We start from the raw sequence: 14,043 nt of genomic DNA, 5'->3' as shown, positions 1-14,043 counted from the left end.
AGGGAGAATGCGACTGTAAAAGCCCCTCGCTAGACAGACAAATAGTGAATGTTTGAGATAAGTTTATTATTTATTATATATAGTGTAAACTCAATAGATAATTCATAGTCTTTTTATTGTTCAAATTACTAATAAAACATATTTTAACTTGTTCCTTCTAAACATACTTCTAAACAATTCCAAACCATTCCAAACATTTCCTGTGTTGAAAATATGTTTGGAAATGTTGCCAATCCAATTTTGGATTTTCCGTAAAGATCGATCCTTCCAAGCTTTGGAAAGGTTGGAATGAGCGATCTTTCCAAAGCAATCCAACGTTCATTCCAAATTGGAATGGACGCTCCTTGGTCTTGTGCGTGGTCTAGTGGTAGAGCGTCCGCCCGGAGAGCGGAAGGTCTGGGATTCATCCCCCGGCCGTGTCATACAAAACGACTTTAGAAGATGGTACTGGTTGTTACCCTACCTGGCGCTCGGCATTAAGGGGCTAAAACAAGGAATGGTCGGCTCGGAGTCAGTACACTGTGTCTGAGTGGGGTGTTCATGTCAAACTGCGGCATGGTGTCTCAGTGGGATAGCACTCTATAAAATCGGCATTAGTCCGGACTAGTACAAGCCCCCCCCCCCCCCCCACCCCACACACACACACACACGTCGCTATGTAAGTGCAATAATCTTGGACACGACGTTTCACCTCACCTTATGACAAACTTTGGTTACTTTGCACGTATAGTTCCCACGGATGTCGTAGATTGAATATTAGAGACAATAATATAACGTGCCTTTGTCAGGAGCTTCGCCTGCTGTCCCAGTGGGTCCTGGTTGATGGCAATGACGCCCTTGTTCTGTAGAATGGACTTGGCCTGTGGTCTCATGGTCCTCAGATCAGCGGATATGTAGAGTGGGGCGGCAAACATCGCCCACATCCCGAACTGAACCTTCTCCTGGTCATAACTCAGACTGAAGTCCCCGATGATCAGCTGTAAGCAGTGAGTTGGTCATCTTCAAAGTACTTGTACAAACAGCTATTTAGGAAGATAATCCGATTGACCACTCTACGACTTTGTAAAGGGGGACTTTGCATGAGAAATTGATCCTTTTTTTAAATCCTATCATTAGAATTATGATAATTGTCGAACCGAAAAACAATAACATTCGGCAGAACCGTTTCGAAAAAATGAGAGTCGACAATCTAAGTAAGTCCGTTAGGGGCGCAAAAAGGCTAATTTTAAGTGTAAGCAAATCTAATTTCATTAAAATTAGATGCGCTTAAAAGCTATTTTTTCATTTTTGGACCGTTTATGTTAGATCTTGTATGCAACAAATATTGGTATTTTTTATAATAATCTTTTATTAGTTATGTATAAACGTGTTTCACCATCACATTTTCGACTTTCATTCGAGAAACATCTACAATGGCAAATGTAATTTGGACATAAAAACGAATCGATAATATTTCTTTTATGTGTTCTTACATGTTCATTCGTAGTATGTGATGGTTATTTATTTTTTCATATATCAACGCGAGCAGACCTATCATAATAATGAACGTAACTGTGTGAGGGCTTGTCACAAACCATCTGCCACTAAAAGCCTAAAGTGCGAAAGATTCCGATTTTCAAGTTAGACAATAAATATCACATTCGACCGTGTTGAGTTTGAATTAACACTTGACTGCATAAATGGTAAATTGAGGATAACTTATAAAATAATTGTTGTTTTTTTAGGTGTAAACAAAAATTGTACTTTTTTCGGTGTAAGCTACAATGGTAGTTTCGCACCTCTCCGTTAGACGTTGCTTGAAATACACATCAAACGTCCACGCCAGAGAATAAGGATCTCGATCCTCAGCCGAAACAGATGCTTTTGGGAGTAATGTTTATGCCGTTGATGCCGCTCTTGACGGGTGTGAGTATTGATTCATCTCTGATCGCGATGGATTCTGACTGACGTTCACTGATCTCTCGGTGTAGTGAATTGAAAATGAGATAACTATTCGTTGTTTTATTCACCCATGGCGACTGATGCACGAGACATAGTATTACATAAAGATGACGTGGACCAATCAGATCTCATCATTCTGACATGGAGGTATAATCATGATATTGAAGTCTCTTTGGTATGGAAGCCTTTTAGGGCCATTGGTTCATTATTTTTCTTGAAATTTCAGGATAATCATCTTGAAATTTCAAAATGATAACTTGAAATTTCAACTTATTATCTTGATATTATGTTGAAAAGGCGTCCGTACTTATGCGGTGCAAAATTCAGTTGACTACAGAATTCGCTGGTCCCGTGAACAGTACATGATGGTGAATATCATACCATAGTATTCAGTAAAGCAGTTAAACTTATTAAATAGTTTGTTATAACCATAGGATGTTATATCGTTATAACCATTAGGATGTTATATCCGTGTTCGTTATAAACATTTTCTGCTGTATTTTCGCATTATTTTGAAACATTTTCTGATATAAGCACCTTGCCCACGAAGCCGTCATCACGAAGCTCACCTGGTCCGGATCGTTGAAGCCACCAGGTCCAGCTACTCCAGAAAAGTTGCCAAGATCTATCCCATAATAGATAATGACCTCTAGTACATTCCGCCAGCTGTCTTGGATGTCAAAGAAGTTTCTCCAAGTGTTGCAGTACTTCTTGTTGGCTTCATACATGCGCTAGATGAAACAACAAAACAGACATTGTGCAGTGTCAAAAACTGACACGTTAGTGAGTTGTTTATAAAATATGAATGTTGGTTTAAACCGCAGTCAACAATATTCCATCTATATCACGGCGACCTGTACATAATCTGGGTCAGCATCCTTCCAATCAGTTTCTGATAATATGAGCAACGATCATCACCGTCGGGGTATGGTGGCATACAATCAACAGGCTTCATATCACATGTCGTAACCACCACATTCTGATTGCTATCGGTCCAAGAGTGATTGGGGACGGTGGAGTAGTCTAGTGGGTAAAGCGTTCGCTCGTCACGCCGAAGACCCGGATCGATTCCCAACATTGTAACCATGTGTGAAGCCCTTTTTCTGGTGTCTTCCGACGTGATATTTCTAGAATATTGCTAAAATCGGCGTAAAACTAAATTCACTCATTCCTTGAGTGATGACGATCTCGTCAGATTCCTGCGTATTTGGCACACGGAACGAATTGGACGTGTCCAGTATGGATGCGTTTCATTTAATAAGAACGTTCGAGCGACCCTCAATCCAAATTGGAAATTTGGTTACTAGTGATATGCTGCTTCTATGCCTACCTCTACATGCACATCTTCCTCTACATCTACCTCGACATGTACAGCTTCTGCATTTACAACTACATCCACACCTATCGCTACATCTACCTCGACATCCACACATTCCTCTGCATCTACACCTACATCCACACCTATCGCACATCTACCTCGACATCCACACCTTCCTCTGCATCTACACCTACATCCACACCTATCGCTACATCTACCTCGACATCCACACCTTCCTCTGCATCTACACCTACATCCACACCTATCGCTACATCTACCTCGACATCCACACCTTCCTCTGCATCTACACCTACATCCACACCTATCGCTACATCTACCTCGACATCCACACATTCCTCTGCATCTACACCTACATCCACACCTATCGCACATCTACCTCGACATCCACACCTTCCTCTGTATATTCACTTTATTCAGATGTATTGTAGGCCATAGGCCCATGATACAATGGTTACAGTGTGGTAATGGGAGTTGGAGATCCCAACAGACTTTGCCTTAGATTCATAGCTTTCAGAATATACATGGCTAGTTTCTTAACAGTAAATGGGTTGGTAGATGACATTAAAAAATTGTACTTATGTCTTGTCGGGAACTCATAATAATGCAAGGATATATATTCTGACCTCAAAGCTTGATAACAATCACAAATTAAAATAAAGTGATACTCATCTTCGATATAACCATGTTTACAGACAGTACAAACTCTTTCTTCTCTAGGTTCCTTGTTATGTCTACCTGATTCAATTCTTAGATGATGAGAACTACATCTGAAACGTGCCATAATACTTCTAAATTTATCACATGATAGCCTTGTAATATACATTTCAACACCAAATGTTTGCTTATACAAAGAATAATAATATGATTTCGAACTTTCATGTATAGCTGAATGCCAGTCTTGTTGGTACGATAATTTTAGCCTCACAAAAAAATCCTTTATGAACAAAGGTATATTTGCAACACACTGTTGATCCCATATAAAACCAAATCCTGCTGACACAATTATGTGTCTAATTTTGGAAACCCAGTTTACTTTACCATTACTTACAGCTTGCAGTTGCATATTATAGCATTTCTTTACGTATCTAGATTCTGGCATTTTCAAAATTTTGCACCAATATTTAACAACTCTTTTATAAGCATAAATGTATAGAGGATATCGGCCACATTCACCTCTTATAACGTGATTTGAGGTGGAGACCTTAACACCTAAAAAGCGCTTACAAGCCATCATGTGGATACTTTCAATATCATTACAAATTTCAGGACTCAGACCCCATATTTCTGCTCCATATAGCAAAATTGGGCTAATTTTGGTATCAAATATTTTAAAAAATAAATCAAAGGGTATGGGCTTAAAGTTGGACAGAGATTTCAGTATGCCACATAGTACTTTCTTAGCCTGTAGTGCTGCAACCTTAACATGTTTACCCCATGATAAAGTTCTTGTAAAAGATAAACCTAAATATTTGTACGAGGTTACACACTCAAGACTGGAACCATCAAAGTTCCATTTCTCATACTTTGATAAAACACCACCTTTTTTAAAAACAATGACTTTAGTTTTTTCCAGATTAACACACAAATGGTAGGTATCACAAAAATATTTGAACGTATCAATACGTTTCTGGAGACCATAAACAGTGTCAGAAAGCAAAACAACATCATCTGCAAATAATAACAAAAATAGTTGAATAAGTTCAGGATGAAGCTGTATGCCTGTTGAACAAGATAATTCTATATCCATTGCCAACTCATTTATAAGCATAGAAAATAATAATGGACTTAAGACGCATCCCTGCCTTAAGCCAAGAGGACAATGAAATTCTTCAGAGAAAATATTATTTGACCTTACACTAGCCTTAACACACTTATATATAGACTTTAAAGAAAGTAAAAACTTGGTGGATACACCCTGCTGCATTAATATAGACCACAATTTAGACCGATCAACAAGGTCAAAAGCCTTTTTAAAATCTACAAATAATGCATAAATTTTGCCATGCTTTTTTGCTAAATAACGCTGAATGACTGCTTGTAAAATATAAATGTTGTCTATTGTACTATATTCTTTCCGAAAACCAGCTTGGGATTCCACAATTTTATCATATGCACTGGACCAAAAGGATAGCCTGTTATTTAAAATTGAAGTATAAAGTTTACTAAATACACTCAATAAAGTTATTCCTCTATAATTATTGGGTAAGGAGGTATCACCTTTCTTATGTAATGGAATTATTATGCCAGTACACCAAGAATGTGGAAAGCTACCTGTGTCAAAAATAATATTAAAGACAAGTTCAATATATGGGACTAAAATATCCTGAGCAGCCACAAAGAACTCTGGTATTATATGATCCAACCCTGTAGACTTTGAACATTTAAGCTGTGAAATTGCTTTTAATATTTCCTCTCGGGAGATAGGTGAATCTAAAATATTCTTAGAGACATCATCAGTTAAGGTATTTCCACATGGTTTAACAACGTCATCAAAACACTCATTGTCCACTTCACCAGCATCTTCATGTGGGTCTGTCGAATAAACAGAACTATTAAACAAATCATTAAAATGCTCATACCACATGACTGTAGATATAGGTGATATATTATTACTAGATGATAAACAATCTCTCAATATTCTCCAAAAATCTTTAGCATTATTAATGTGTGACAATAATTTAACTCTAATCTTCTCAGCATACAGTCTCTTTTTGTTCCTAAGAATAGTTGTGTACAGATTACGGGCTGTAATAAAGTTCTAAAGAGATATATTGTCCCTGTGTTGTCTGAATACTTTCAAAAGTCTATCTCTTTCCATCCTGGAGTAAACACATTCCTTATCATACCAAGGTTGTGACTTCGGTTTTATGGACAGATCCCTTTTCATACAGTCAGCTGCGGAGCATATAGCTGTGGTAAGTTTGTCTATAGCTGCATCAATATCAGTCATAGCTACATCAGAGCATGATATTAACATATTTAAAATACCTGGTGACATAAGGTTGTCCCTAAAATCAGACAGCTTGTCAGTGTCCCACATATATTTATAACTGGCACTTGCACCAGCACGTGCTTCTTGCCTCTCTGCATGTGCTGCCGACTGAACACGTGATTGAAATGAACATGAGACCGGTAAGTGGGGGGATTCCCCTCTCGAAACAATATTAAAGCTATCACACAAAGAAAACAGGTTGCTGGAAGCAATAATATAGTCAATCACACTTGTTCCTGTGGAACTGATATAGGTAAAATCACCTGTACCTGCATCACGACCCACTCTTCCATTCAATATATTCAGATTCAAAGTTGCACAGAGATCCAACAATTTTCGGCCATACTTGTTGATTTTTTTGTCACATGAATGCCTAGTAATATTGAGACTATCACACATAAAATCAAAGAAATTTATATTTAAGTGTTCGGCTATATCATCATTTACAAAATCCACATCTGTGCCTGTCCGAGCGTTAAAATCGCCACCAAGAATTATATCAACATCGCCCACTTTCTGCAGGACATCAAATAAATCTTCTTGAAATAAAGTGATACCACATCTACAGTTCTTACTATCATACCATGACGACCCATCTGGGTTAATATAAACTGAACACAACAAGATATCTTTTTCATGAACAAATAAGGACTTATTAAATGCAATGAATACCGCATTTTCACCAATATGCACATACTTTATAAAAGATTTTAATGATTTTCTAATTAATAGTGAAATTCCGCCTGATAAACGTCCATACTGGGCAGTTTTGATAGCATTTACATTATAAGCAATGTAATCTGTGAATACATCCACAAATTCAATGTCTTTTACCCAAGTCTCTGTGAGTCCAATAATATCAAATGTATCGACAAAAGAAATGAAGTTGTTGTCCACTATCTTTGTCAACAATCCGCTGACATTCCAAAAAAGAAAGTTTAGTCTTTGTGCACACTTGTCACAAACGTCACCATGGGCTCGGCCACACCCCTATTTCCTGGATTCTTCCTCATGGGGGTGCTGAGCGTGAGATCTAAGACGTCTACGACTTTCGTCACCACTGTTGGCGTTGGTGCGACTAGTATCACCACCTCCATGAACATTAGTAGACTCATTTGCAGATCCATCTTTCGAGGTAGAATGACTATCACCTTCTTTAACAACCAGCCTTCCATATTTATAGTAGCCCACTTTATTGTTCTCTCTGAGCTTCTTTAGCACATTACGCTGTTTCATGGTAAGGTCATTAGAAATACCGATGAGATTCTTTCTAAGATTTTCTCTGAGACCTAAGGCCCAAACCTTGTCCTCTACATAAATGAACTTAGCAATCATTGGCCGAGGAGACTTGCTTGCTGATCCGGAACTCACAGATCCTAATCTGTGCGCTGCTGCAATGGAATCATGATTGATTTGTGGATCACCTGATTTAGAATTATTGTTTAATACTTCGCACACCATTTCCTTGCACTGTGATGTAGATTCATGGGGCATCTCTGACATGCCATACAGTATCACGTTGTTCTTTCTGTTGTATTGTTCCTGTTTATCCAGTTCGTTCTCAACATAATCAAATCTCTCTTGCACATCTTTCAATTCACTAATAACACTTTCGTCACGTGACCTGTCTTCAAGTCTGTCTCATCTTCCAGCCACATCGTCAATATCAAGTCTCATAATATCATATGATGATTTTAGACATTCTAAGTCCGATTTAATCTCACAAAGTGAATCATTCACTTTGTTGGTATCGGACCGTAGTCCTTTAATTTCTTTCGACATGCTAGATATATCAGTCTTCATCGCTCTAATTTCTGACAAAAGTTCTCGTTGTAGCTTCTGTGTATCTAGATTTTTATCGCTATCATTTGGGCCCGGGTTTACTTCTATATCGCCACACAAAGTGAGAAAAATGCTACTAGCAAATTGTTCAAAGTCAATGTTTACCTTCTCAACGCATCTGGCAATTAGCCGAGGGAGTCCGTGCAATGTGGGGCCAATGCATACCTTGCCATGTGACAGAACAGCCTCACAACTGGTTTGATACACTGTTGCAGCAACTACTGATATGCTTAACAAGATTAGCACTGTGCACACAACTCGATACCGGAGCTCGAGGTCGTCTGTCCATGTTGTGTATGGGGTATACTGACCAAGATGGCGTCGTCCACCCTTCCCACATGGTTGTGCGAAGTTGCCGATACGGGCCCGCCAAAGCTCTGTTCCAATGCCCATTGCAGGGGTTAATTAGCTCTCTGGTGCACAACGGAACTTTTAGATGAATGTAGGATGACACGAACGAATAATTGATCTGATAATTCGGTTTTTTGTTGCGAGCTCGCACTCCCACTTCCACCAATTTTTCCGCCTATTTTTCTCCATCTTCCTCTGCATCTACACCTACATCCACACCTATCGCTACATCTACCTCGACATCCACACCTTCCTCTGCATCTACACCTTCATCCACACCTATCGCTACATCTACCTCGACATCCACACCTTCCTCTGCATCTACACCTACATCCACATATTCCTCTGCATCTACAGCTACATCCACACCTTCCACTACCTCTACATCTACTTCCACGTCCACACCTACATCTACCCCTAAGAATAGCATAACTTCGGCGTTTATTCTGACACTTGTATACAACGAAAATGTTTAAACCAAACTATCCCGGATGTGGGTATTATGAAATAAAACCAAAATAACGTAGGAAGTAAACCGTTAAAACGTAATGCAATCTCATTAAAATCATATCTTAGTTCTCGCTGCCGCTAAACAAAGATCTGAGGACATCCAATTACGGGTCACGTCAAAACGACCTTTCATCCGACCAATCAATGCGTACCAGATCATGAAAGTGACATTCGGAATGTGTTTTCTAATCATGCAATCTCGAGAACGTTAAAACGGGGTATTCCGAACATCAGTTACGGCCCGTACGACTGATTCCGTCAAAATTATCGTCTATCTCTCGGTTCCCTGGGCTAAACATTTGAACGGAGGAGGTAACTTCTTTAAGTGGCATTTAGAAGTTGGTATGATGAAGTAAGACAAGTTCTATGGATGAACAACTTCTTCATTATAATTAGTGCGACGTTTCGGTGTAGATCCTAACACCTTTATCAAGCAAGTGATGGATAGTACTTACTTACTTACTTACTTACTTACTTACTTTTGAGATTTAACGTGCGCTTTCCGACTGATGCGTATTTCGCACACGGGCCCGGCCAGGCCATTTAATTTGTGTTTCCGAAAGGGGCGAAAGTGGTCTGTGCAAGCCAAGAGGGGGGCTTTAGGGGTTGCTTATATAGAATTTGGGAATTTTGAGATTTGGAATAGATGCCGATGGGGTTGGGGAGGAGAACTAAGGGAGCTGGGTATGGTGGATGTTTGTTGGTTTATGTGATTTTGATTTGGTAGGTTATTGTGTTTTTAGATGCGTTTTATTAGTTCCATTTTGATTAAGAATACGCCTAAGGCCTTGAAGTTTTCTAGTTTATTTTGTGGGTTTAGTATTGCTTCTAGAGTGAGAGCCTTGTTTAGATTGAGGGTGGTTTGTAATGCGGTTCGATGTGTTAGGTAGTGTGTGCAGTGGATGAGTGCGTGTTCTGGGGTTTCTGGCTGTTTGCAGTGTGGGCAGTTTCCTGTAGAGTGTGTGTGGTTTTTTAGGTGGTTATTTAGGTTAGTGTGTCCTGTTTGGAGTTTAGTGATTACTCTGTCGATTTTTTTGATGGATGGAGAATTTTTGGTTTGGTTAGTGGTTTGCTGAGCACTTTTTGATTTGGCTATTTGAGTTTAGATATAGGTTATGCCATTTTTTGGTGATTTTTTGCTTGTTTACACTTTTAATTTCTGATTTTGAGATGGGTAAGTTTAAGCTTATTTCTGGGATTTTGAGGGATAGTTTAGCTGCTTTATCGGCGTTTTCATTACCGTATATTCCTACGTGGGCGGGTATCCACAAGAAGGTTATTTGTTTGCCTGCCTTAGTTAGGTCATTGGAGCTTTTAAGTATTTGATTTATTAATTTAGGTCGGTTTTTGGTATTTTTGTTTTGGAGGGCTTGCAGTCCACTTAGGGAGTCGGTAAGTATTAGGATTTTTTTTGTGGTTTTTGGATTCTTGATTATGGAGGGCTGAGGCCATGCCCAGTAGTTCTGCCGTGAATATTGATTGGTTGTTTGGGAGTCGGAAGGATTGTGTGGTTGTAGTTGGTTTGTGTGGTATGGACTCCGAAACCTGTGTGTTTGGAGGTCGGATCTGAGGATCCGTCCGTGTAGATGTGACACCAATTTGGCCAATTTTCGTGTATGTATGCTAGTGTGGTAGTTTTCGCTATGTTTGGGTCGGTTTGTTTATTTATTTGGCTAGCTAGTGTTGTGTCTATTTTAGGTATTTTAAGTTTAGGGGTGAAGATATTTGATTGTTTGCAGTTTTGTTTAAGATTTTTAATTTGGTGTTCATTTAGGTAGTTTGTTATTCTTTGGGATATTGGGGTAAGTAAGGGGTGTTTACGAGCTAGAGCTTGGTTTTTGGGGCTGATGTTTTGGTTTATTAAGTTTTGGATGAGAGGGTTTGATTGGGACGCGGCCCAGAAATTTAAGCTTAGCTGTTCCCTGCGTAGACTTAGTGGCATTTCTCCTGTTAAGGCCTGAGGTGAGGTGTAGGAGGTGCCATGTTGGGTGTGTGTAATTAGTTTGAGAGCCTGATATTGTATTGAGTCAAGTTTTTTAGATAGAGAGTTGTTTAGGGTGTTGTATATGGCGCAGCCGTAGTCTAGTTTTGATCTAATTAGTGATATGTAGAGGGAGAGGAGGGTATCTTTGGAGGCTCCCCAGTTAGAGCCAGTTAGGCATTTTAGGGTGTTTAGGTCTTTACTGCATTTAGTTGTTAGGTTTTGGATGTAAGCATCCCAGGTGAGATGTTCATCGAAAATAAGTCCTAAGAATTTGGTTTGTTTTTTAAATTTGATTGTTTGATTGTTTAGCTGGAGGATTGGGGAGGCGGGTTTCATGTTTTTATGTTTGAATACTATTCCTGTTATTTTTTCTGAGTTAAGGGAGAAGCCCCATTTGTCAGCCCATTTTTGTATTTTATTAAGAGATTTTTGGAGTAAATTTTGGGCCGTTTTCATGCTTTTAGTGCGGATCCAGATGGCTCCATCATCCGCGAATTTTGATGTGTTTACTTTAGGGGATAGGCCCTCGAAAAGATCGTTTATCATTATATTGAAGAGGGTGGGGCTGAGGATACTGCCCTGTTGAGTGCCATTTTCTAAGGGACATTGGTCCGATAGAGTTTGGTCTATACCCACGGTTATTTTACGATTGTTTAGGAAGTCCTGGATGTAGTTTATTATCTGACCTTTGAGTCCTATTTTTTTAAGTTTTTGTATTAGCCCATCGTGCCATACCATGTCGAAAGCTTTAGAGAAGTCTAAGAAGATGCCTGTGGTATATTGTTTATTTAGTTGTCCTGTCTTAATATCTTGTTCTAGTGCTAAACAACAAAGTTCGCGGAAGGTCGTTCTGACGTAACCCGTAATGGGATGTCCTCAGATCTTTGTTTAGAGAACTTAGATCTGATTTTAATGAAATTGCACGCAATGCTACACAATCGCCACGAACGACTTAACCACAAGACTGGCTTTACCTCAAGAATATAATGAATAGCAAAATTCAGTCATACCTCGGTGTTAAGTATGTCGTAACTCGCCCATTCGCAAGAATAAAGTATGGACCGACCAGTCTGGTTAAGTTGTCTGCTCATTTCTGGATAATCTAAATAAAAGGAACAATTAATATGATCAAGTCTTTGAAAGGCATTTAGAAGTGATACTTAAAAGGGAGGGAAATGTATGGACGTCAATTTTTTATCATTATTATCATCTTACATTTGGCCAAGTTCTCACGACTGCTATGGCAACCATCAAACTTGAGAAGATCTATTCCCCACTTGGCAAAGGTGCGTGCGTCTTGCTGCAAGAAGTTCTGACTTCCGGGATAACCACCACAAGTCTCAGTCCCCACATCTCCGTAGATGCCCAGCTTCAGTCCTCGTGAATGCATCTATAACGAAACAGAAGGTCAACGGACTGGATGTGAGCATATATATGCTGTACCGACCTCTATTAACAATCACAAATAAACCTCTGGTGGACACAGTTGCTCCAGTCCTCAAACGCGGTACAATCCACAGTGCATAGATGCCTCCGTTAGGTGTACTGGAATTCTATGATCGTGGGTTTTTGTAATCAATGCAATCTTGTTTTCGAGATTCACTTCTTCGTTGTGAGGTGGTCTGGTTGTTAAACCGTTTGCTCGTCACGTCGACGGTTCAATTCCCTACAATGTTTGGAGCTCATTTCCCACATCTCCCTATGTGATTTTGCTGGAATACAAAAACCGGCCTAAATATCTATTCATTTGTCTTTACTTCAGATTCAATGAAGTTTAGTTACTTTGTTTTTACATTAACGCTTTCCAATCTCCTGGCTTGAACCGAGAGACAGTCTGTAGGGCTGAGTCGGTATCAATGAGAATGATGACCATCAGCGTGTGTGTGAGTTGGGGGGGTGGGGGGGGGGGGCGTGGGTGGCATGGAGTGGGAGTTGGGGTTTGGGCGACGGGCGTGGTTGGCATGGAGTGGGGATGGGGGTTGCGGCTTGGATGGCATGGAGTGGGGGTGGGGGCTTGGATGGCAACGAAGTGGGGATGGGGTTTGGGCAACGGGCGTGGTTGGCATGGAGTGGGCGTTGGGGTTTGGGCAACGGGCGTGGTTGGCATGGAGTGGGGATGGGGGTCGCGGCTTGGATGGCAACGAAGTGGGGATGGGGGTGGTGGCTTGGATGGCATGGAGTGGGGGTGGGGGCTTGGATGGCAACAAAGTGGGGATGGGGGTGGGGGGCTTGGATGGCATGGAGTGGGGGTGGGGGCTTGGATGGCATAGAGTGGGGGCATGGTGGGGGCGACGAGCTTTGATGGCATGGAGTGGGGATGGGGGTTGGGGGTTTGGATGACATGGAGTGGGGGCATGGTGGGGGCGACGAGCTTTGATGGCATGGAGTGGGGATGGGGGTGGGAGGCTTGGATGACATGGAGTGGGGATGGGGGTGGGAGGCTTGGATGGCAAGGAGTGGGGATGGGGGTTGGGGGTTGGGGGTTTGGATGACATGGAGTGGGGTTGGGGAGACGGGCTTGGATGGCATGGAGTGAGTGGGATTGTGGGGGGGGGGGGGGGAGGGGGGCGACGGGCTTAGATGGCATGGAGTGGGGTTGGGGGCTTGGATGGCATGGAGTGGGGATGGGGGTGAGAGGCTTGGATGGCATGGAGTGGGGGTGGGGGTGGGAGGCTTGGATGGCATGGAGTGGGGATGGGGGTGGGAGGCTTGGATGGCATGGAGTGGGGATGGGGGTGGGAGGCTTGGATGGCATGGAGTGGGGATGGGGGTGGGAGGCTTGGATGGCATGGAGTGGGGATGGGGGTGGGAGGCTTGGATGGCATGGAGTGGGGATGGGGGTGGGAGGCTTGGATGGCATGGAGTGGGGATGGGGGTGGGAGGCTTGGATGGCATGGGGTGGGGATGGGGGTGAGAGGCTTGGATGGAGTGGGGGGTGGGGGTGGGAGGCTTGGGTGGCATGGAGTGGGGATGGGGGGCTTGGATGGCATGGAGTGGGGATGGGTGTGGCGGGCTTGGATGGCATGGAGTGGGGATGGGGGGTGGGAGGCTTGGATGGCATGGAGTGGGGGTGGGGGTGAGAGG

At 41.6% G+C, this 14,043-nt stretch overlaps 1 protein-coding gene across 2 annotated transcripts in view; it reads right to left on the bottom strand.

The window, feature by feature from the left end:
- Positions 1-14,043, bottom strand: part of LOC139472979 (alpha-galactosidase A-like) — a 32,055-nt gene that overhangs the window by 15,079 nt on the left and 2,933 nt on the right. The window contains exons 3-6 of one of the 2 annotated variants that reach the window (XM_071255472.1): positions 12,175-12,349; positions 11,970-12,061; positions 2,511-2,672; positions 780-977 (exon numbers count right to left, since the gene is read on the bottom strand). In XM_071255472.1, the coding sequence (XP_071111573.1) occupies positions 780-977; positions 2,511-2,672; positions 11,970-12,061; positions 12,175-12,349 (627 nt within the window). The remainder of the gene's footprint in view (positions 1-779; positions 978-2,510; positions 2,673-11,969; positions 12,062-12,174; positions 12,350-14,043) is intronic. The other variant, XM_071255473.1, reaches the window with a different exon arrangement.

Source organism: Haliotis cracherodii, unplaced genomic scaffold (genome assembly GCF_022045235.1).
Source record: "Haliotis cracherodii isolate W230 unplaced genomic scaffold, xgHalCrac1.p SCAF_26, whole genome shotgun sequence".
Taxonomy (NCBI): domain Eukaryota; kingdom Metazoa; phylum Mollusca; class Gastropoda; order Lepetellida; family Haliotidae; genus Haliotis; species Haliotis cracherodii.
This window is presented reverse-complemented; position numbering and strand designations above follow the sequence as displayed.